The following is a 25,735-nucleotide window of genomic DNA, read 5'->3' on the forward strand; positions in this document are numbered from 1 at the left end:
ATCGTTTGAACAACGCGTATCATGAACAAATTTACTTGGATGAATTGAAGCCTTTTCAATGAGGTGTTCAATAACACTCACTATTCAGGAGTGACAGGAGTGGAAGTGTGGGGGAAGTGAACTCGAAATTTCCAGGATCATGGAATGTGAAGCGTCGTTAAACGGTGTTAATGAGCACTTTAGTTTTCACTGATTAGTATTCGTTTATAGAGCAAACCATTCAAGACTGGTGAGGCTTGACACTGAAGTGGAGGTTGACAAATCCTATGTTTAAATATGAGCTAATTCAACAAAATGGATTTCAAAATTCAATGGAAAGATTTCCTTGTACTTTTATATGGGATCATAGCATTAGATTTAGTGTTTTATTAGTTGTCGTACAGTTATCGAAGAATTTTAGTTTAAGGTTGAACCCTTTCTCCTCTGGCGAGGGGGCGAGTGGTGGACATGTGTGTGTATTATACATTCATAGAGTCCTCACACCTCATGGGAGAGTCAGCCGGCGGCAGCTCACTCTCAAACTCACTTTGTTCAAAGTCAAGGTCTGTCATCGCACTACTAAGCTCTTGCGTAGCTAATCTCTTCTTATAACAGTTTGTAGCCTAATAGAAACTCACTTTTTAAGATCACAGTTAACACCTTAGTATTCGTTTATTTCAAAGTTATTTGTTTTCAATAGGTCTAATACAGTAGGTTCTTACATTCTTATACATTAAGTAACGTTAGAAACTATTAATATTACGAGAATAAAATTCGAAAAGGAATATATTATCACTTGTGAATTAATAAAGAAGAGTACAAATTCTATCATCCTAATAATCATAACAAATATCATCCTCATAGAAGACCTCTCTTTAACATGCATGTTCTATGTAAAAGCTAAATAATAATACAGTTGTATAATTTTCAATTCAAGGTAATCATACAAAAATGTAATCCTCTACGTTTGTGAGCATAATGTGTATTACTTGAGGATTAGTAGTACAAAATAGTATGAGTTTATTTACGATGAAAAATACCAAATGCCACAAGTCATTCAGGGATCTTCATGCAATTGAATCTACACATATCCTGAACTAGCATGAGTGCTGGAAGAAAATTGCGTAAACAACTTAAAATACGTGGTTAGTAGCCTAAGGTAATTAGTCATATTTGACTCGATAGCCACTGGCCATTAATTCTACTGATTTACTGAAATCATCGAAGATCACCTGATCGTAGATAGCATCAAACTTCACAGGATACACAGTCACTTTTCACATAATTAATAAAAAAAATATATCAGTTCCTTCAAAGAAGGAAAATTTAAATTGGGACGAAACTTACCCAGAATCCCCAAGCGATAGTTGATGGTGACCACCACCAGGTCAGAATAGCTCGTGAGGACGCTGCCGTCGTAGGGAGTTGCAGAGTTCCAGTCGAAGGACTCGCCATGCACGAAGATCAGCACGGGGTAGCGGACGGTCTTGTCTCGCGGTACAGCTTTAAACAATAAAATATGCTTGATACTTAAATACTGCATCTTTGACAAGACTACCTGAGTAGATTGCGTCATATGACTTCATTAATAAATACTTTTTAAAATAAAACTCTAGGCAAGATGGCGGTACCACATGAGAGTTGAGTCCCTTCCTCCACCTAACAGCAAAAACACTCATCAAGAGAGTAGAATGATTAGGAGAATAACCATAATTTAATTTTGACTTCATATGCAATTTTCTGCAAACATTGAACGGCCACAAGCATTTTCTTAAACATCCTGAGTGCCAGCACTGGGAAACAGTCTCTTGCCTTACTAAGCCGGCAGTAGATTAGGTCCCTGTTGATTAAACCAGATCGTACTAGTGTGAGTACGTTTTATATTGGAAAGAGTCTAAGTTCTCTCTTATATAAACCAGTCTCTAAATAATGTAGGTCTGGATCCTGTCTCTGAAAAATTGGAGCTTATTGATCCAGATAATCGGCGGATTTAAATTATACAGAGTATTTTCTTCTGAGGAAGAAGCATAGCCCCACAGCCCGCCGCGTGACCCCAGAGCAACAGTCCATATCTAAGTTGACTAAACAAACAAGGCAAAGTAGATCGTGACCAAATTTATCTCAGATAGCATGTTTCTAAGATATATTAAGAGGAAGGTTATTCTCGCGAGCTTTTTGCAGGAATTATTGATGTGGCCACTCCACGTCAGCTTTGCATCTAGAGTAAAGCCTAGTTTTTTTACGCAAACTTTGGTATCTACATTTAGTTTCAGGCTGCATATCATAAGTTGGGGTTTTTATTTTTTAAGGCAGAGCTTATTTGCAGAGAATCAGTCCACTGCCTCTTCAAAGACAGCATTCGCAAGGCTAATAGATTCTTCTGGTGTCTTACCCCTGCGAAAAAAATGTAGAGTCGTCCGCAAACAACCCCCTCTCAGACCTAGATCATTTATTAGGATGAGAAAAAAGTAATGGTCCTAATATTGATCTTTGTGGAACACCATACTTCACAGGTAGAGGTGAAGATGTTTACTCCTCCCACTGTGAGAACCTGCATTCTATTCTAGAGGTAGGACTTTCTAAGATGTACCCTGCCACTGATTCCAGATCTGCCCAGTTATTTTAATAGGAGTTTATGCGAGACGCAGTAAAAAGCCTTTCTTAAATCAGCCAGAGTACTTTACCTCTAAAAAGTAAGCATAATGCAGTAAAACACTCAAACGTTAGGTTTAAAAAAATTAAAAATACGTAATTTAGTATTAATGGAATCATATTACAAAATAATATTGTAATGCCCTTCAGTATTTTACTCAACATCGTGTTAGTTGTGTTTGCACACCTAACCGTACATTTAAATATTCGTATCAATTAAAGAAAAATCTTTGAGTGATGAAGCGTTCATTTTTATTTCAATCTTATTAGGTCGTAGAAAAACTAAATGATAATACGATTCAAGAACATTGTCATCGTTATATAACAAAAATAAATAGTTTTATTGTAGCAAACTATCATAATTATTATGTTATACTTTTTAAAACCACTACCCTTCATGTTTGAAATGGTCGTAATTTCCAAGTGGCCACCGCATATCATAACTGTACATCCTTAGCTCAATTTGTTTCTACGAAAAGTAAGTTTCTTTGATTTGCAATATTTTGCATTAAGAATAAAAATATATATATATATATATATATATATATAATTATCAGTTTCTTCCTTGTATTTTTATTTTTTGTATGATAGTAAACAATAGAAATATTAATTTATTACTATATGGGGGTAACGTATAGAAACATTCCTTTGAAATTAAGTTTAATCATTGATAGAGGCTTTAGTCTACCATAAGCCAGAAAAACATCAGTGACATTCTTCCGGTGAAGCCTTTAAATTCCATTTTCTGAGATAATTACCTTGTATAGGGGCAAATATATTGAGGTAGAGGCAATCCTCACTCTGGTTCCCCAGGAGGGGTATCAGTCTCTTCAGGGAGTCCAAACGACCGCGGGGCATCCTCTCCAGGGCTGCCGTCTCATTAGTGAGGTCGGGGAGACGCTGGGGGCAGGCCGGTCCGGGCGTCGTGGAGAGTCGAACGCCGTCCCAGGGCATCGCGGCGCGGGTAGGGGCGAACCTGTTGGAGCCTACGGGCGGTGTCGCGTACGGCACCCCCAGGAACACCTCTATTGGCTTCAGGCTTCGAGCAGGGTTCATGGTCCTCACGAATCCTTGGAGCTTGCCGTACCGCGTTTGTACGATCCTGGTCAGAGTGTTTCCTAAAAAGGAGGATTCTTTAATAGACGTCTAGCAAAAAAAGCTCTCCCTGACTTTGAAAATAGAAACTCAATTCATTTCTTGGATAGCGAGTTTGAAAACATACAATGCTTCCTTTAAATTCATGATGAGAATTATTTGATTCCGGAAAAGCGAACCACTGTGTTGTAGTATCCTAAGTCAGTGGAAGAGATCAGAGATATGGTAATAGTTATTTACGTTACTGGGAGTAAAGTGTTTTAACGTTAACCATATCTTCTATTCTTGTAAAACTTGTACTTTATACTTCAACATAAATTGGTTTACATTAATGCCTATTAAGTGCGGAAAACCACAGTTTAAAAATAATCAATGCTCTAATTCCATCTATTATATGGCGCTCAGAAATATATTTTGAAAACGTGCGTATCAATTAAATAAGCTCAAGTATTGCCAAATAGTCAATTAATTTGAATTTCATCCAACAAAATCATAAAATTAATTAAGTACATTCATGACGCATGTTTCATATTAAAATTTAAAATGCTTGGTATTTGAAAAATTTTATAAAAATAAACAAAACCAAATATTATAATTTTAAGATATTTCCTTAAATTTTTATGCTTCTTTAAATTTTTACTGCAACTTACAATAAATTATATAAATCGTGAGAAATTAACAACGATTTCAACATGCCTGAGAGTCACATAATGTGCTTTATTTAGACCAAGTGGTGTTTCATTGTGTAAACTCACATTAGTACTGAAATAAAATAATAAATGTACTACTGAAGTCCTTTCAAGATTCTTCAACGAAATAAAGTAAGTATTATTGTTATAATGCAATCAATGGTACATGCAATTTAACAAGGCAGTACACAAAATTACGTGCAAGATTTTAAGTATATAACTCATTTTAATCTTCATGGTTAACATGTTCTACAAACAGATGGGCAATCATGAAGAAAATAAATATGTATATTTACAAGGCAGAAAAAATAGTAATTGTGTTAGTCTACTGCGTGATGAGCTTCAATGACGCATCAGCAAATGAAGTTGCACGCAAATTTGTATCTAGTTCAACATATTTTTCCAAATGATAAATTCACATTTTTTTCGTTGTTAGTTTTCGTAGCAGTGGTTAAATGATAAAAGTCTACACATTAAGTCAACAAAAGATGGTGTTCTATGTGTTGGGTTAGTTAACGGTATATATTTTACTACAGTATGTCGCATGTTACAATCTCATATGATTCTACTTAGTTTATTGACAACAAAATTTTATTCTGTGATTTTTTCATTGCTATCACAGTTACGCATAAGACCAATATACAAATGTTTACTAATGCTAAACCAGATTTCATGGAGTGGCACACGCCATCATCGAACTTGGTGTTGCCCATAAAAAAGAAACTTCATGAAAAATGTCAAGTCTTCAGGTGAGTTCACTTCGAGATATCTTGCAGACAGATAGACAGACAGACAGACGGATATAAACATTTTCGAATCCTTAAAGTGATAGACTTTGATAACAAATTAGTCAAATAAATCAATAAATTAGTCAATATTTCTTTAAAACGATATGATTATCAATTTATGGAAACCCACAAAGAAGATTAATTCCATATCTGCTTATCTGGTTCAAGATCATCAAAGAGAAAGACAAGTCAAGTGAGGTCACTTGATTTGAGTGATATTATTTCCAATTCCTACGAATCATCTATGTCATATAAACGCAATTTTATTGACCCGACCTGAAAAACATACTCAGAACCCAAACCCGTATGTTATAACGTATTGTATTTTCCACACCAATTGCTTTCATGGGCCAGTGAACCTAAGACTTATTGTGGACTCAGCCCTTTATAATTTTTAATTTGCTATTCAATGCAGAGAGCATGCGTTCAGGATTGCAATATAAATATAACCTGTCAATTTAACAACTATCAAAATTGTTATCTTATTAAGTACATTTTAATTAGACGACTCACAGAATGATTAGCAAAAAATAAATCTGAACTTATACATCTCATTGCGATACGTAACTAGGATTATCCAACAGGATTCGTTAGTGTTGTGCTAAATCATGTCAATAATAGTATGAGGCCTGACCGTCGCTGAGCTATAATAAACTGTTTAAATGAGACAATCCTACGTTTAATTGTTCTGTTTTATATTTTCCGAATGATACTAACGACCATTGCATGTTTTACTAGCTACACCACTTACTCTAAAAAAAACCGCCAATAAAACGATTGTGTAAATTTTAATGAAATCATCCTGAAAATATATTTCTTTTCTTCCTACCCAACATCATATTTTCTAATTTATTTAGATGGTACCATTTAACCCCTTCTATATTCTGTTCCTGAACCTCTGATATTCACAGCTTTCTTTATAGTACTTTAACTGCCTTAACTAAGCGTTACAGTTCTCTATATAGAGTAATAATATTAACTTTAATTTCTACCTAATTCTGTTAATTAAGTTAGAGTAATTGTAGTTTGTCTGTGTTAATTTTTATCGATTTTTAATAAAGTATTTATGTACATACCATTTAGATACATTCTCTAAAAGAAAATTGAAACTGATTTAAGTCAATACGCATAGAACTGTGAACATTGTAATCAGATCGACAGAAAACAGCTAATGAGAAGGATATGAAATTTTGCTGTAAATGTGTCAATTATTAATGATAGAATCGCTTATGTGACATTCATGACATTTTTTATTTGTAAAAAAAATTTAGTTTCCTCAGTATTTTATTTATATAAACATCTTATATGTTCGTTTAAATTTCATCTTAGCGGAGTTTTCTTAAAGGCTGATTACTGTAAATCTCAAAATAAATTAACTCATTGAATACTGATCGCACTACTTCCCACTTAAAGGTAATGTTTACATCCTGTAAGAGTAACCACTTTTAAACGAACTTCATGATCAAGAGTCCAAGGATAATCTGGCTATTACACTCTGAGTAAGACTCTTAGCAGATACGTACGGTCTTTAGTATGTCTGTGTAAGATCGTTTAAGGAGGTCTGCTCAGACCTTTAGCAGACCTGTGTACGGTCTTTAGGAGGTCTGCGTAAGATCTTTAACAGGTCTGTATAAGACCTTTATGAGGTATGTGTAGAACCTTCAGCAGATATGTGTAAAATCTTTAGCTGGTCTTTGTAAGACTTTTAGCATATAAGCGTAAGACCCCTAGCAAGTATGTGTAAGATCTTTAGCAGGTCTGTGGTAGATCTTTATCAGGGTTGTGTGTAAGATCTTCAAGAAGTATGTGTAGAATCTTTAGCAGGTTATGTGTCAGATCTTTAGCATGTCTGTGTAGAACCTTTAGCAGATGTAAGTCCCTCAGGAGATCTACAAAAGATATGCAAGTTAACTTTGACTTTCCCTTTATAGGTCTTGAAGGGTTTTCTTAGGAGTTCCCACACTGTTACTTATAGAAATAATACCTCCGGTGCAGGAGTCGACTAGGAGCAGAAGGACGGGCAGCCACAGCAGCCGCTCACTCCTCACCATGGCGGCTCATGTCGGCGGTGCTCACGGCAGAGAGGCGGGGGCGGGGGTGGCTCTGGGGGCGGCGCGTGGTGCATCACAGCCCGCCAGCTTCCGCCTCTGTCTCACCCACATCTGTAACATAGAACCATGTAGGTGTTTAATGCTTACAGATATAGTTAACCAAGAACAAGGTAAAAATGTCTTCACAATACCCGTATGTGAGTTGTTGGAAGTCTGAATCCGATAGCCTCATTATATATGTCGTATGTTGGTTCATAAAACCAACACCAAGCATCAGGAACTTAGCCGGCGAGGGAGTTCAAGGGGTCCGGACCCCCTCAATTTTCAATAATTGTTTTATAAATGATTATTATTATTTAAATAACTTCAGTATTACTGACATGTACTGCTGAAAGATCGTCCTCAACACAGATACGGGTCAAGAATTTTTTTAAGGAACAAAATGGTGCCTTTACTTTCTGTCCACTTTGGGAAAATATCAGTTGTCTTGATCTCCCCCCCCCCCTACTTTTTTCCTGGCTACGTTATTGTTGAACATGGCGGTGCGGCAGTTACTTTACTGCGACCAAGTGTGAGGGCTAGTCCCTAATACGTACCTACCTTCACTAACCGCTTTGGACGTGAGAGAAAACAATAATAAGGTCAGTATCATTGTAATAATCAACGGTCATGCAGGCAGGAATGTAATTTTATAGAACTGAAAATGATAGATTGAATGAGAAATGGAAAATTTCAAAATCGAAGCTCTCGTAGTGTCATTTGCAAGGTCTTCATAGTACTGATTGATATCTTAATACCATCAACCAATGAAAGATTGGTGAAGGTAGATCCCTGTAGGGTTGGTCGGAGGAGATTGATATATTCAAAGCTTCATACAATGACCTTAATTAAGTCTTGCCGAATACAACTCCCACTTAACTCGATTTAATTTCGAATAGCTTTTAAAGGTATTTATTCGCTAATAAGTTTTGTATGTACCAAAAGGTATTGAACAATATAATTATAACAATATGTTATATGATCTTATTCACATAAGCAGACAAGCACGAAAACGTGTTTACTTCAACATTTAGCAAACATTAATCTAAAAGAATTTCAGCCATTTGTAAAAAATTACTGATTATTGAGTAAAAAAACTGAAAACTCTTATATGTGACTAAAACAGCACATACATATGTATTTATACCAGTTTATTTGACAGTTTTCTTCTTTGTTGTACTATAATATTCATATACCGTAATCTTAAAAGTTAAGGAAGATACTATTATTTGCTTTTTAGAGTGCTATTGTGTTCACTTGAATTGTTTCTGGAAAATTTTAGTCGCACTGTGTAAAGATACAATTTCTGAAGAAAGAAATAATATAAAATGTACTTGAATATTCCACAAGGAGTGGTAGGCATTTAAAGCAGAATTATGTGATATCTTACAATAGGGCCCGAAGAAAATCATTAAAGAGTAGGATCTAAGCCCTTTGTAGTATATATATACAAAATTAGTAGAGTAAATTATACGAATTTATTTTTGACAAAAATGAGTTCAAAACCGTTATTAAAAATTCTAATTTCTGAATCCATATTTAATGTTAAAAAGTAGATTTTCCTTGAGTCTTGAAAGAACGAAAACATGTCACTCCCTGAATCTTTAAATCGTGGATACACTGTAAAAATGTAACTTTTGTTCTTCTCTTTTGTTATTTTTATTTGAGCCTGATTACAAAATATCCCAAAGTTTGTATGTTATAAGCCTTTCATTCCTAATAAAGAAATCAGAAGAGATTCTTTTGTATTTGATCGATGTATTGGTATGTTTGCGCTTAAATATAAAAAGATAATAACGTTACAGCAAAATTAGTACTAACAATGAAATATGGTCACAAAAACCTTTCTGGCAAAAAACTCATTATTCTGATTCAATGGTTTTTTTAAGCAAGTAAAATTCCAAATAAAAAATAATTTTGCCAGTAAAATATCGATTGCACCACTGATTTTAATGTTTTGGATTGGTGTTTTATACATCTACACTCATCCTATTAATCATAATCTTCTTACATGTGTACATTTGATGTGTCCATCATGGGATAAAATTGAATTTAATCGCACTTCCATTTAACTTGATTATGTTATGTTATGTATGTTCACTCACTGCAATGTTTTCTCCGCTAATTCGTTTCACTAATGGATGTCAAATAAACTTCATTACACAGGTGGTAAGTTTTGCAACAAATTTGCTCTTTTAATTTTATAACTACATATAGTACTCTTCGTTCTTAACAGTGCAACGTTCTGATAAGTCTATTAGACTTTGCATTTTCTACTCATTTACCTTTGATAATATTTTACCCTAAATTTAGCGCATCGACGTCAATTTCTTATATAGGGTACGTTTCGCTTCAGAATTTACGAAAATTAGGTTCTATTTTTTGTTAGCTTTCTTCTCTCGGTCTATTTTGCGGAGGTAAATTTGTGGCTTGGAAATTATTTTTAATGTTCAATTTTGGTACTTTGGGATTATACCGACCACACCCAGACATGAATCGTTATTTAACATTTTGCTTCTACTGATTACTAGATTAGCGTAGAAGACTATTTCGTCAGTATAAAACAGGAATTGTCTTATCGCAAACCCCTCCCCATCCTCAGACAGAGGTCAAAGTCGAGCGTCTAGTAGATAACGTGATTGCAGAGCCTCGCCGCCCGTTCAGCTGGTGCATCGCTTTGTTGTACTTTCGTGTTTTACCTCTACATTTCTCCAAACACAAAAATTTAACAAAAACAAACATTTACCAAACTAAACTCTTTATTAAAAAAACACTCAAAACTTGTTTTTATTCTTGATCACATTCCGCCACCCAAAATGCGAGTGCCTCCGGCCATCAGCGCGGGCTTCGACAGCACCTTCGGTGCTGCCCCGCGCTGATGTCGACGAAAGAAAAACATCCCTCGAGATAGTACCTATCAGTAAAATATCAAATTCTAGAGGGGCTAATCAGAAATATAAATTGAATTGAAATGGAAAGGCAATTATGTACCGTGCAAATCACGTGATGCCGCGCGGCCTGCCGTAATCAGGATTCTCGAGAAAGATAAGATAACAGCGACAACAATACCGATCACAATACCTGGAAATGCTTGTAAGTTTGTAATTTTGTAATTGAAGAGTTGTTTTTTTCGTTCTATCATGTTTGTTTCTATAAATTTCTATTTTTGTGTTCTTCATACTGGTGTGGTCGGTATAATCCCAAAGTACCTCAATTTTTTTAATAAATGATATAAAGAAATTACTTTTTATAAAGAAAGTGGCATTTTTCTTACTTTACAACATTAAACTTATATACAAATAAAAGACAATTCAACCGGAGTTACAACTCAAGTATTGCTGAGATTTACAATTTTATCTTCAACAACTTTTTTGGACCTACTTACAAAATGACAGATCAAGATATAACTTAATGTTTATGAATGTAGTTTGACTTAGAAAGACTAAATACATTTTTCTAATTTATATTAAAAAAGTAAATTAAACTGTAATTTAAATCTTGAAATAATTATATTAATTTGATTAATATATTGTTTTTTGGAAAATAAGATTGATAAACAATAACCACTGAGGCTTGACTTGCGATACGGATAGAGGGGACCCTAATATGTAATTAAATAGAAAATTAAACATTACTATTAGAAAATTTAATTACGTATTACGAGGTCATTTAATATTATTAAACACTTGTATCATGCTATACTTACATTACCATCAGCGATAAAGTGCAATTAAAACATTAAAATTTAATTTACTAAGCAGAATTTAATGTTTCCGGAAAGAGAAGATTGCATAACGAATTATGTACTTCCTCTAAGTACTCAAAAACCACAAACTTAGCTGGAATTGGGTCTTTATATCGTTCGTGAAATTAGCACAAACGTTTTAAAACCACAGTGGTCGAGGCTGAGGCGAGAAACACCTATAAAACACTTTAACACCGCCTCTTGCAGTAGCCCATAAAGCACCTCTTGTAAGTTGAGTCGTTACCTAAAACTCGCACTTAATTACTTTAACTAGTAGCAAAACTAAAGCCATTAACACAACTACACAGAACTACGCTCACACTGCCTCGTTTAGTTGGTCAACTTGTTTAGTTAGGTACTTTGAATCTAGTTGTGGTCCTAATGAAGTCAATGGGCATGATTTTATTGTTCCTATTGTATTGTATGTATTTATTTAAACAAACAATCACTCCACTGCGAAAACTACTTAATACTAGTGCACATTTCAAAAGCTTAAATGTATACTTGTATTGGAGAGGTTTAAACGTTAAATTAAATTGTATAATTTTTAAAAGAATTCACTGTGGAATAAAAACAATGTACGAGTCAATAATTTTGAAAAACTACTGTTCGATGTTTGTACATAATAAAACATAGATTAGCGTTTTGGCCTTTTTAGGTTCATAGACTAAATGTTATAATTAAAAAGATTTTTACAATAAAAAGTTTGTCGCTCTCGCTCGATTTATCAATGAAGAAAAATATTTATATTGAGAACAAAATTTCGATATGTATTGATAATATTAACTACGGTATTGACATATATTCTATAAAATCTACAAACATAAAACCTTGATTTTCTTATTCATAAATAAGGTTGGAATAAATGCTGTTACAGACAACTAAATATTTTATCAACATTATAGAAACTCGTGCAAAAATGAGTTATTATTTATTTTATTTTCTAACGAACTTACCATTATATGATTGTCAGTGGAGAAATTTTTTCCATAAAAGTAACTGAGATACCATAAAAAGTACAACTACATGAACAAAGATATTGCGGGTCTCTTAAAAAGTGGTAAAAACTATCTAGCAGATTGTCAGTTGAGGTAGGTAAATCTTTTTTGCGAAATTATACTTAAACTAAGCAACAAAGAAATGGATTTTCCACCAACTCTTAACAATTTTCTTAAAAATGTCCCTTATTATTTTATTTGACATTTGTTGGATTCAATGACACAAGGAAGGCTCCTATTTCCTTCTACTATAAACATATACAAATTTTAGACTTATTGCAGCGATATTCTTTCCCATATAAACTACAGTCTTTATTTCACCACATTAGCCTACTAATAGTAATACACTCACCGACACAAAATGACCGACAAAAATGTCGGTCTTATCTGCGACTCCGTTTTTTGCAGCTTCGAGCAGTTGATGGCCTTGTTTGGTCGACCTACGATTTTAGTTATTTCTTGTCGTTTGAATATCTGCCATCTACGTTAGTCCTGTGGAATATATTTTAGACGTTTTATTGACTGTTGGTACTAATCTATATTCCTTTAGTGTAGCAGGTTATTTTGTAAAATAATACTGCGTATATTCTTAATAGTTCCGGTCCCTTTCAATCCTGCATCGTTGAGAATACGTTCAATATTATGAAACTGTAAAAGAAACTATAAAGGGTATGATTAACTCTTACCAATGTTTTGTAATAATCGGTAAAATTATAAGACAGTCTAATACAATTTTGAGAGGAGATTTACTCGTTTGTCATTCAAGAAAGAACAGCTATAACATCACAGTGCCCATTAATATGCTTGGTAATAATAAACTAAGACAATGGCATATGAAAAGAAAAACTGCAAAACGTAACGAAATACGAGTTAGTTATCGTAGTTATCGCACAGACGGGCTGCCCTTTGAACCTTTAACTGAAAAAATAAACAAGGCTTTTCCTTGGACAACGAGGAACCACTTGTTAAGTTTCAAGTCTCTATGACTTTTCTATCAAGAGTTTAGAACGGACAGACGGAGAGGTTGCCCGTCCACATTTTGAACCCGAAGTCAACACACTTCTTCTTTGGTCAAGCAATACCAAGTTTAAATAAAGTATCTCTACCTTTCAATCAAAAGTTTGAATAAGGCTTAGTAGGGTCCTGAAAAAGTATTAACGTGAACCTAACGCCACAGGCAATCCGTTCACGACTGCAGTATCCCGAATATTGAGATGTCCCGACCACTCCACAAGTACGGTGCAGCCGTAGTGAGACATTGCAGAGAGGTGTTAATACGGACCTTGTACAGTACAGTATAAACTTGACCTGCTTGTTCCGTGTGCCCTTGATTACTCCGCCTCCACTGTTTCAGTTGCAACTTCCGGCCGCTCGGAATAATTGGATTAGTTAGAAATTATATTTATACGCGAGAGACCCAATTAAACCTTAGCTGAAATTAAAGTTTACTAATGTAATCTTATTTTGATGGTAGTTTTAGTTATAATCAAATCTATGGTAATAAAATCAGAGCCGAATATATCGTAGTGTTAATATAACTATAAAAATGTTTGATAGTTCAGACCATAATAATCAGGAGAGAGAGGTACACGAATACATAAAGTGTTCTGACAATTGAAGTTGCATATTCAAAAGGGGGTTCTTGTTATGCTAGGCACCTTTTTATGATCATACAAAACGTTTTATGAGAAGACGGTACAAATCCATTTGACATTTTTTACTAACCTTCTCGGGAATCGAAACTGTGACTTCTGGATTGGAAAGCCACAGCCTTACCTCATCGCTATGACTAAATATGGAGACTTTTAATGAACCAGGTCAGTTAAGATTTACGTTAACATAGATATTTTTAACGGTTAAGTTCTCGTCGTACTACATTGACTCCTCATGGTGTAGTTCTCTGTTATGCTCTTTCTAATTTCATTTAGGCTGCATAATTAGTATTATATATTCGTATTATCTGATTTAATATTCTCTTATATTATTTATTACGTACGCAAATATTGGCCTAGGGTATTATCGATATATGACATGTTCGCGTAACATTACTTGTATGGAGACACCTAGTGATTGGCGGATCTATGAGAAGAGCACTGAAATTAAAAATGAAAATTGTATAAAATTAACTAATTTATTAAAAAATAAATTAGGGGGTTTAAGGCTAAGTTTTAACTCGTAGTTCTATCAATTGGGACTAATTAAAATGTGTATTCAAATTCAGATTTAATCGGAGTTTTCCGATCTCCCGGTGTAGTGGGCCCCTCAATCAAATTCACCCCTCCCCTCCAAAATTAAGTCCTAGTTACGCCACTGCAACTGAAACGCATTGTAGCCTTAAGTTTTAAAACACATAACAAAGTTACAGCAAGAGATTGAAATGACACGAAACTCTGTCTGTGCCTACAGTATTGTACCATGGTATGAAAGCAATATCATACTTTACATTTGCAATAGGTTATTTTTTATTGAGACCTTTCTTGGCCAGTTGTATATAGTAGAGGATTCTAGTTGTCTGGAAAATACTTTCAAAAACGTTAAACATTTTACTTTTTCCAATAACCGAATCAGACACTAATTCGCTTAAATGCAAAGCAAATTGCCCAAGTTGCAATACGTGTAAATAGTTATGTATAATATACAAGTGAATCACTTAACGAAATCATAAGGAACACATCAGGATGGATGCCAAGCGTAAATTTCAAAATCAAAAATTGGCTTTCCCGGTGTACGTTTATACTATATGTAAGCTTTTAAACTCATGTTACGCACTTTAAATTTGTTTAGATTCATATTCAGAAAATAAGAAAATATAAAAATTTTCCACCCCACCAATAACTGAAGGCACTTTCAATGCATCTTAAAGTAATAATTTATTTATATTATTTAGTTTTAATAAATTAAATTCCATTTATATTTATAAAGCTTGGATATAAACCACTAAGCACATGTCATTTTTAGAATTTGCATATGTGCCCTTTAAATATACACTGTTAATAACAATATTTAATCATCAACCATTTTCATTGGGCCTGATTTAAATATTTTTTTAAATAAACTTTTAAAAACTTTATTTTTTCATATCAAGGCATAGTTATCTTAAAAAACTAGGACTATATTTTTTCACTTCAGGACATACCTACTAAATCATCTAAAAAAACACAAAATATGTTCTGCAGGCTAGTATCGGTTACATTTCTCCCTTAAAATTTCGGTGCTGAAATAGTGTCTTCAATATTAATAATTCTTAATATAGAAGACATATATTTAAGCATAAATAACCAATAACGGTTTTATTATGCTTAAAGATTTTTGTCAACATTTCGTTAAATTTATGAAATACAACCTTAATATCCATAATATTGAATGTAAAAATCTCGAATTTTACAAATGGAGACGTACGTATGAGGGCGGACGGAGACTTGGGTGTACGCGAGGGATTCGGATCCAATTTTAGCAACCCTGTTTACGATATACTTCCGCCCATATTGTATTTGACGATGTTTGCCAGCTTCTATCGCATCATCCTGCTCCTTCATATCCTTTTAGCACAGCTACCCCTCTATTGGCGGTTTCCTAATATAATTCAATGAGTGAGTTTCCGTTCCTCCTGTTTTATCATCTAGGGATATTATTGATCATTCCTACGACTAAAGTTTCTGAACAACACTTACTTCTCTTTATTAAACCAACATCCTTTATCTTCTACTAGTTTTATTGAGTTTCATTGTTTTGTGTAAGCCGACACAAACATCTGAGAAATATTTCAAAAAAAGGAAACCGATATATGGAGATTTATATTTTTCAAATAAAATCGATTCCAGCTGAAACAATAACAGTTACAGAGACGAAACTTGGTTGATGCATCATAACCAATTATCTGTTAAATTAAAAATACTAAGATAATATGTGGCTCAGCGTTAGCAAAGCTAACCATTCGAAGGCTGGAAAATTAAATTTATCTATATATGTCTCTCTGTTACACGATATCTTTAAAACAAACTGATGATAGCAACGAACAAATCGAGAACTAAAATCTTTTTACAAACTGAGTTAAGTCATGTGACATGTAAACATGTGACTGAATCAAATTGTAGCCTAAATAACTATAGACTGAGCTATAGAATTAAACTATACACGTCACCAAAATATTGTTATGCGACATGTGGTATGTCGTTTTCCTACCTTACACATTTTAAAATATAAATTATATGGAATGCTTAAAACTAGGCTAGATGTCAAAACATTTTTCGAGACAGTTATAAGAAGATAAAGTCGTTCAGATAAAAAGTTACCGGACGGTTATCGAGTACTTTATATTAATTTATACAATCAAAACATACTCACATGTATCGTAAAAAAATTTAAGAAATCATTTTTCTACAGATAACGTTACAAAAATAAAACAGCTCTTTTGTGAATCTTTGAAAAGAAGGATTTTGAACGTAATGACGTATACTGCGTGTTCACTAAAGCTTATAAACGCAGGTTCAGTTACCTCGACCTATGAAAAGTTCGTATTGCTCACAAATTTATACGTAATTCACCATATGTCCAGATAAAAGCAGGTTTTTAGTATCTGGCGAGTTTGAATATGAAATCATTATAATCTTTTCCAGGAAGTTCCTTTGTAAATAACTTTACATAATTTTTTCAGTGGTTCAAAGTACTCATACCTTTGATTATATTAGTTACGCAGTACAATCAAAGGCCATACAATGTCGCATTTACGGAATCCAAGAACTACTGAAATAGGTTGTTACTGAACATTTTTTCTATTTCCAAGTAAGAAGACCAAAACTAAAGACTTAATAAAAAATACTTAAATATTTGCTTTAAAGAAGCTATGAAGATGTCGAGGTTTAAAAATTTGAACTATTTCAAGAATTTTCAAGAGTGGAACCCAAAATTATTTCTTAGCCAGATACTTCAAGCAGGATTTAAAATGGTTAAAGCAAAATCCAATGTGTCACTTACATATAGGTAATCCAATGTATGCCTAGGAGTAGTACATCACTAATTTTTGGGCGAAGGGATAATTTTATCGATATTACTAATCTACAGTAGAAGTTGATGGTTGTAAATGGGAAACAATTCTAAAGTTCTTTAGAAGCCTAAACGAAAGAACAATCGTCCATTGTCTTTGATTAGTATAAACTGAAACATATCCATCCTTTTACCATGACAATATGGCGTCCACAATATCTTCTCACGATCATTGTAATAAATAAATATTGACAGCAGGTGGCCTTAATAGCTCACATTTACCCATACTTAAGGTTCGGTGGTAGAGAGGACTTTATAGTCCTAACTTCGCCTCTAATAAAGACACATCTACAGTAGAAGTTGATGGTTGTAAATGGGTAACGCGTCTTAAGTTCTTTAGAAGCCTAAACGAAAGAACAATCGTCCATTGTTTTTGATTAGTATAAACTGAAACATATCCATCCTTTTACCATGACAATAATGGTGTCCACTATATCTTCTCACGATGATTATAATAAATAAATATTGACAGCAGGTGGCCTTAATAGCTCACATTTACCCATACTTAAGGTTCGGTGGTAGAGAGGACTTTATAGTCCTAACTTCGGCTCTAATAAAGACATTTTTCATTTCATTCCATTCACTTAATATCTCGTTACTCTGGAAGCCACGGAGAAATCCTTATAGCAGTATTATCAGTAGTAAAATTACTCTTAAACATAAGAACATCCTGTGCAAAACAATGTTATATAAATTCGTTTGATAGTACTAAATATTTTGTTATTATCAACAGTGACTGGTATTTCCGCTTCATAACTATATATTATAATGTGAGAATCTGTTCAGCAAACAAAATGTAGCTTCACAAGAAGGAGAGATTCAAATAACAAATTTTGAATCGCCAAACCTCTCCTTCGCATTATATTGCAGTTGTCCACCACCGCACTCCAAGCCCAGACAACAATAGCTACGCTTTCCGGATCTTTGTACAACTTTGATCCTTGTCCTCCTCAAAATACATTCGATAAAAGTCATCCTTACAAGTTATTCTTGTTGAAACACGTCTATTGACATCTTTACAACCCATCGTTCACTCCAATGGCCATTCTTCCTCGTGGTTCAAATGACTTAAAAATGAAGGATGCGTCATATTATAATAACATATAATGAGTAAAGTTCAAGGACATTTAATATTATATTTTTACATTTTTATCGTGTCATACTCACAGTACCATCAGCAATAGAGTACAATTAAAACATTACAATGCAATTTACTAAGCAAATGTCAATCTCTCAGAAAGTGGAAGACAGTATCACTAATTATTTACGTCATCCGCGTAATTAATAGAGCACTAACTTAACTAGCATAATATCTTTATACCGGTCGGGAAATAAGCACGGATGTTTTTAACCAGAGTGGTCGAGGTTGAGGCGAGAAACACCTATAAAACACTTTAACACCGCCTCTTGCAGTAGCCCATAAAGCACCTCTTGTAAGTTGAGTCGTTACCTAAAACTCGCACTTAATTACTTTAACTAGTAGAAAAACTAAAGCCATTAACACAACTACACAGAACTACGCTCACACTGCCTCGTTTAGTTGGTCAACTTGTTTAATTAGGTACTTTGAATCCAGTTGTGGTCCTGATGAAGTCAATGAGCATGAATCTATTGCTTATACTGTATTTATTTCTTTAAATGAAGAACCTCTCGACAGAGAAAAGTTACCTAACACTAGTGCACACCTGAAAAACAATAAAACATAATTGTGTACTAGTATTGATGACTTTGATTGTTTAATCTTTGGTAAAACATTTGAAGTATTAATCACATTTTTAATAATTATTATAATTTGTTGCAAGATACACTCTCTGTACAAGTCAATATAGTTGATAACGTACCGTTGGTTTATAAGTATACATATACTTAAATGTGTTAAAACTTTTAGAATTAGTTATATCGTTTAGAACATGTTAGAAATAAAAATAAAATGCCGCTCACGATCGATTTATCAATGTTGATCAAGTAAAGAAAACGGAGTGACAACGTAATTTCTATATGTATTCATAATAGTGAGCATGTAGCTACTGGCATATTTAATATGCAATCTAAGTAAATCCTTCATAAATCTCATTATTCATCGATAATGTTGGAATAAATTCTGTCGCAGATTACAAAAAATTTAATTAATAAAGATAATGCTGTTGGGTGTTGTTGCAGTCCAATTCTAAACAGAAACTTTTGCGATAATATAAAGGTTAGTTTGTTTTATTTTCTGACAGACATGCCATTATATTATTATCGAAGAGGAAATGTTCCCCTTATAAATAAACAATTGCATTAGACACACCTGCAACTCAATAACGCCAATCAGTGAATGCTAGAATTCCCCTCCCAATGTAACTTCTGTAACTAAAGGAAACCTTCATATAACGTTTTCTCTTTTATTATTGTTGTTTTAGATTTGTTGCAGCATTATTGTCCACCATATAAACTGAAGTCTCCACTTCACCACTTTACCAATAGTAATCCACTCACCGATATAAAATAACCGACTAAAATGTCGGTCACGTCTGTGACTCTTTCTTACAGCTTGGAACAGTTAATGGTCTTGTTTTGGCGACCTACAAATTTGGTTAGTGTTTATCGTTTGAATATCTGTCATCTTCGTGAGAATCTCTTAATCACTTAGCATAATTGTTTGACTATTATTACTAGCCTATATTCCTTTCGTGTGATCCGTTTTCTTGTAAAAATAAGATTGTGCATGTTCGTACCATATCAACTCCCTCTGGATCCTCCATTGTAGTAACTCCATAAAGTAATATAGTAATATAAACTATAGTGGGTAAGATTACACCAAGGCTTGCACAGTGTTAAAAATATTTTAATATTAAATCTTATTTATTATTAAAATTAGAACATTTATCACGTTGCAGTACCAAATGATGTGCTCTTTAATTATAATCACAAGGTAATAAAGACACAAAAGTGTATCAAAACATAACACAGAACGTAACGTAACAATTATTGCACAGGTGGACTGCTCTTTGACCTTTTGATAAAACAAAATCCAATACGGCTTTTTTAGACCAAGATAAATCCACGTGCCAAGTTTCAACTCTAATTTGATCTTTCTGTCAAGAGCTATTTTACAGATAAAAACAGATAGGCTTGGTTAGGCCCTTAAAAATTTATTAAATAAACCTAAAGGCGCTGGCAACTGGAATATCCCTAAAATTAAAATGTTCCGGCCACTCCACAAGAGCGGTGCAGCCGTAATGGGACACTGCAGATGGTGTTAATGTGGCCCTTGTACAATATAAACTTGACCTGCCTGTTCCAAGTGCCCTTTTTTACTTCGCTACCTCTGTTAGTTGCGGTGTTTCAATTACAACTTCCGACCACTCCACAAGTGTGATGCAGCCGTAATGGCACACTGGAGATGGTGTTAATGTGGCTCTTGTACAATATAAACTTTACCTGCCTGTTCCAAGTGCCTTTGTTTACTTCGCTAACGCTGTTAGTTGCGGTGTTTCAATTACAACTTCCGACCACTCCACAAGTGTGGTGCAACCGTAATGGCACACTGCAGATAGTGTTAATGTAGCCCTTGTACAATATAAACTTGACCTGCCTGCTCCAAGTGCCCTTGTTTACTCTGCTGCCGCTGTTAGTTGCGGTGCTTCAATTACAACTTCCGGGCGCTCGGATTAATTTTGCGTAGGAAATTATATTTCTGTGCGAGAGACCCAATTAACGCTGACTAAAATTATGTTTGCGTCATTTTGTGTTAACAGAAGGTTTAGTTTTCAAATCTAATTTAATCACGTTAGAACTAACAACCTATCGCGATGTTAATGCCAATATTAAGATGATGGTTCACACTGTATTGATTAGGGGTTGAGGCACGCGGTGAATAATATCTTTCTTACAAGCGCGGGCTTTTTATGCTAGGGTTAGATTAATCAATAATTCTAAACTTTTAACGTGTATGCTACAGAAATCCATTTAGATTTTCTATTAAGGTTCTCGGGAGTCGAATCCGTGATACGTGAGTTAGGAAACCATAACCCACATTGGTGTTTTTAATTTTCCACATTCTTTTTTTAGTAATAATGTGCTTAATATAGTAAATATTGATCGCACGTTTTGAAGAATTTGCTGAATGCATATTATGTCTAGGTAAGTATTACCTTATTAAATATTCGCATACTGTAAGTAAAAGTCGCACATGTAAGGTAATATTGACATATGTATGAAGTTTTTGCGTAGCAGTAATTGTATGGTGATGCCTTATCAGTGCAAATACTTTAAAGGCTTCCTCACGACTAATTTAGGTCACGATTTTTCACATTAAACTTTGAGTGTTGCAAAAGCGGCTCCAATAAAGTCAGTTTTCAATTTTGAAATCCCCAAATAAGAGGCTTACTATGCATTAAAAGATTTGTGAACAATTTCGTAGAATGTTTCTTACGTTATTAGTGTCCATAGTATTAGATCTAAAAATCTTATGGAGGGATAATAAGACTGGAGACGCATATACAAGAGCGGACGGAAACGTGAGTGTACGCGAGGGATTCGGATCCAATTTTAGCTACCCTGTTTACGATATCCTTCCACCCATATTGTATTTGACGATGTTTGCCAGCTTCTTTCGCATTATCCTGCTCCTTCATATCATTTTAGCATAGTCACCCCTCTATTGGCGGTTTCGTTATATCATTCAATTAGACAGCTTCTATTTCTTATTTCCTGTGAGTTTTATTTCAAAATTAATTCTTCCGTGAAAGCCGGCACAAAAATCTGGAAGAAAAGTTAAGAAAAGGAAATCAATGGGAAATTACTTTTCCTCCAATAAAATCACTTTTAGTAAAAGCAATAACAGTTTGAGAGACAAAACCTGATTGATTCATCTAAAACAATTACCCGTGAAATAAAAAAATACCTAGTTAAAAATTGGCTGAGCAGTAGTGAAGCCTATCATTCGTATAGCTGGAAAAATGTCTGCCTGTCTATCACAACGTGTCTCGAAAACAAAATAGTTTCTAATATATATATATATATATATATATATATATATATATATATATATATATATATATATATTCACTTCGGGTGTATAAAAAGCAGAATTGCTCTACTATATCAATATTAGACTTCTTGATATAAAGTTGCTTTAATATTTCGGCTTTTACCGTTTTCAAAAAGGTATAATAAAAAATAACAACACAGCAACAAAATTTTGTAAATTTTTTAATATAACTATATATATATATATACTATATATAAATTCGTTCAGTGGTTCGTTCGCCTTAACGTAGGATTCAATCGGTCTTTGCCTTTGATTAGAAGTCGCTTAAATATATAGAACCATATGTTATCAATGGCAGAGATATTGTCTACTATATCTTCTCACAATGGTTGTAGCAAATTAATCTTGGTAGGAGGTGACCTCATAGCTCATCCTTACCAAAACTTAATATTATGTCCCTCCAAAAACAACGCTGGAAATCTTATAGAATTAAATGCAGTGATAGCTTTCATCTCAGAAGAATAAAAATATCAGATAGATAATTAAATGCTGTGTAAATAATATTATATAAATTTGATTAGTATTGCTAAATATGTTGTTACTTTATTACCAAAAAATGTGGCATTTCCGCATCAAAGAAACTGTCCAGTTGATTGAGTGACAAAATAGCGTAAAATGGACTTCACAAGAAGGAGAACCCAAATAATATATTCCGATTCTCCAACCCCCCCCCCCCCATCACAATATATTGCCGTTGTCCAACACCGCACACCGAGTCCAGACAATTGTTACGTTTACCGGTTCTTTATAAAACGTGGTGCCTGTCAAACTTTTCTGATCCTTGCCCTTCACACAATACATTCTATAAAAGACACACTTACACGTCATTCTTGTGAAACAGGTCTATTAACTTACTTACATGTGATCATTCACTCGAATGTCCATCCCGTTTCATGGTTCATAGCAATTCAACTTGTGCCATATTACAATCACAACTTCGGATGAATTTTGGTATTTACTCTAACAGAATATAATTTATTTACTTACAGTTACTTTTCTTAAATAAATGGACGAGAAGGGAACACCTGGAGCCCTGGTGGAGGTCTATTTACGAAATACCTATGTGAGTGCCAGGGTGGGGGCAAATACAAATGTACTAATATAATTTGACTCAAATAACTCATAAAAATGTCTAAAGGTAAAGAGTACGCTTTAGGTGGTAAATATGATTTTAATTTTCTTCTTAGGATGCAGTTTTATCATATGTTTAGCACACGTTAGAAATCCATGGTTATGATTATTCGCAGCACAATTTTTAACTCCAATTCAGGAAGATAAAAGTCACTCACAAGAGTTTTAAAGTCACTACGATGATGGATGAGCAAAGCCTATGACTCGAATTGTTATAAGCATTTCATTTCCGTATGTCACTTTGTCTGTACACACGATATATAGAAAACGAACCTACTTATAGATTTTAAATTCTAAGCATTAATCCTTAAAAAAAACTTGAAAATGTGACACATTGACACATGTAGTCTAACTATTACAATACATACGCTATTTATTTAAAGTTTATTTTTCGTATTCAAAAATTAATCCCTAATTATCGCAAAGTGATAAGATAGCTCTATAAGCTTTCAACTGTAAACTTTACACTTTGCATACAATTTATTTTTACTTAGTGAAAGATTAGTTCAATGATATTACATGTCCAACCATAGAACTTGGCTGAGTGTTTTGAAACCCATCACTTAGTAGGCTAACTACATTTCTTTTTTGTTTGTTTGGGGTTGTAAAAATGCTTTTACCGTATTATTGTCTGTCGTTCTTTCTGTCAGATCTCATCGAAGTCTTTCACATATTTCCTTGAGGGATATTTCGTCAACATAGAATAATTCGGTTTGAGCAACAGTTGAATTTGAGTTTTATAAATCCATGGTTTTACTTCACAGAGTTGTTCATGACATCATTACATTTACATCATTAACCGGTTTTTGTAATACAACTGTAACATAATATATACAGATATGATATTTACTTAAATAAAAATAGATTGCTCCTATACCTTGTGCTAGTCTAAACTCTTTTTACAGTCATTGACTCTGGATAAATTCAATTATTAATTTGTGTGAAGACTAATTACCACAGACTCTTAACGCTATTCGTACTCAGGTTTTTTGTATTTGAATTAGGAACAATTCATAATTCAAAACGGTAATAGTTTATACAGGATGAGTCAGAGATATGGTAAAATATTTTAAGACGTGATTGTACAGCTAAATATAAGAATAAAATGTTATATAAAAGTGGGTCCGGAAACGCTCCATTATTGAGTAATTTTTGGCGAAAGATTCTGCTTTGTTTTCAGTTCACCTGATGAAATTAAGTGAATCTGAAATATTTTGTCATTACCTTTTAACTCAAATAAGGTGGATTTATAAGGAAAATCACCTGAAAAATCAAATAAAACCACTCTAGAGGTTGTAGTGTAAACATTTTTTGAGAAACAGTACAAAATATACTATATATCACATTTGCCAAAACTCTAATAACAAAAATACCGTCTTAAATGTTTGATGTGCAATTACATTGTTAAATGAACAATAAACAAATTGTTTTTCCTAATACAGATTGCAGAGAATTTAATTATGAAAACAACCATAATAAGCAAAGGTAACTAAATGTGTAAAAAAGTTATGAAATTGATTCCTCACGTATTAAACTACACAGCAAACTTTTGCTGCTTTTATAATAAGGAATGAGTAGCTAATCGCTTTAAGTCTCACAGGAAGATTAAAGATGATGCTCAAAATGACCTCCGTTATTCAAAATGCACGCGTTCAGACGTCTTCTCATCGAGTTTCGGACACGTTCAAAAACTCCAGGTGTCTGCTTAATGGTTTCTATTCCATTAGAAATGTTTAATCGGAGTTCTTCAATGGTATCTATTGGGGAAGAGTAAACTAATGTTTTTAAATGTTCCCAAAGGTAAAGGTCCAAAGGATTTAAGTCCGGTGATCTTGCTGGCTATGAAACTGGTCCACCTCGGCCATCTTTTTTTATTTTAGCTCTAAAATCACGTCTTAAAATATTTTACCATATTTCTGATTCACTCTGTATATCTGGCCATGAATAAGCAATTAAGAGCTGAGGTAACTAAACACTTTTCAAATAAGTTGACTCAGTTCAATATTTTAAGGCCTCGATAAACAAAACCCCTTGAACAAGGTAAATTTTGCACATATTTCTAAAACTACAACAGTCCAAAATCTTTGAATATCCATATAGAGATATTATTATTCATTCATACAAACAAAAATCTAATTTTAAAAATAAACAGAGCTAAACAGTTTTGTTTCACATATCCTTAGTATTTCGAGATAAATCCTGTACATTATTAACCTTTCGCTCTCTCAAGATTAATTTTAAAGGAGTAGTTACTTTTACCAACTGTTCATGATAAAATTAGACTTAAAACTTTAAACTTATTTGATTCATACTTAGTTGATAGCATGACTGCATTAACTTAACATCATAAACTGGAATATTAGGCGTCCTGGAGTCGCATGCAATGTTAATATCAACGAACTGGAATGAAAGCACGTTGAGGAGATTTAAGATCGATTAAATAATTATTATTACGGCATGGCATGCGACTTATTTTTACGTTTACTGTTA

The 25,735-nt window shown here is 33.7% G+C and overlaps 1 protein-coding gene across 1 annotated transcript in view; it reads right to left on the bottom strand.

Annotated features, from left to right (window-relative positions):
• The window catches only part of LOC124365792 (neuroligin-4, Y-linked-like), a 113,936-nt gene that overhangs the window by 15,352 nt on the left and 72,849 nt on the right, over window positions 1-25,735 (bottom strand). The window contains 3 exon segments of the mRNA XM_046821813.1: window positions 1,327-1,482; window positions 3,390-3,749; window positions 7,188-7,365. Of these exon segments, the coding sequence (XP_046677769.1) occupies window positions 1,327-1,482; window positions 3,390-3,749; window positions 7,188-7,254 (583 nt within the window). The 5' untranslated portion in view covers window positions 7,255-7,365.

Source organism: Homalodisca vitripennis, chromosome 7, assembly GCF_021130785.1.
Source record: "Homalodisca vitripennis isolate AUS2020 chromosome 7, UT_GWSS_2.1, whole genome shotgun sequence".
Lineage (NCBI taxonomy): Eukaryota > Metazoa > Arthropoda > Insecta > Hemiptera > Cicadellidae > Homalodisca > Homalodisca vitripennis.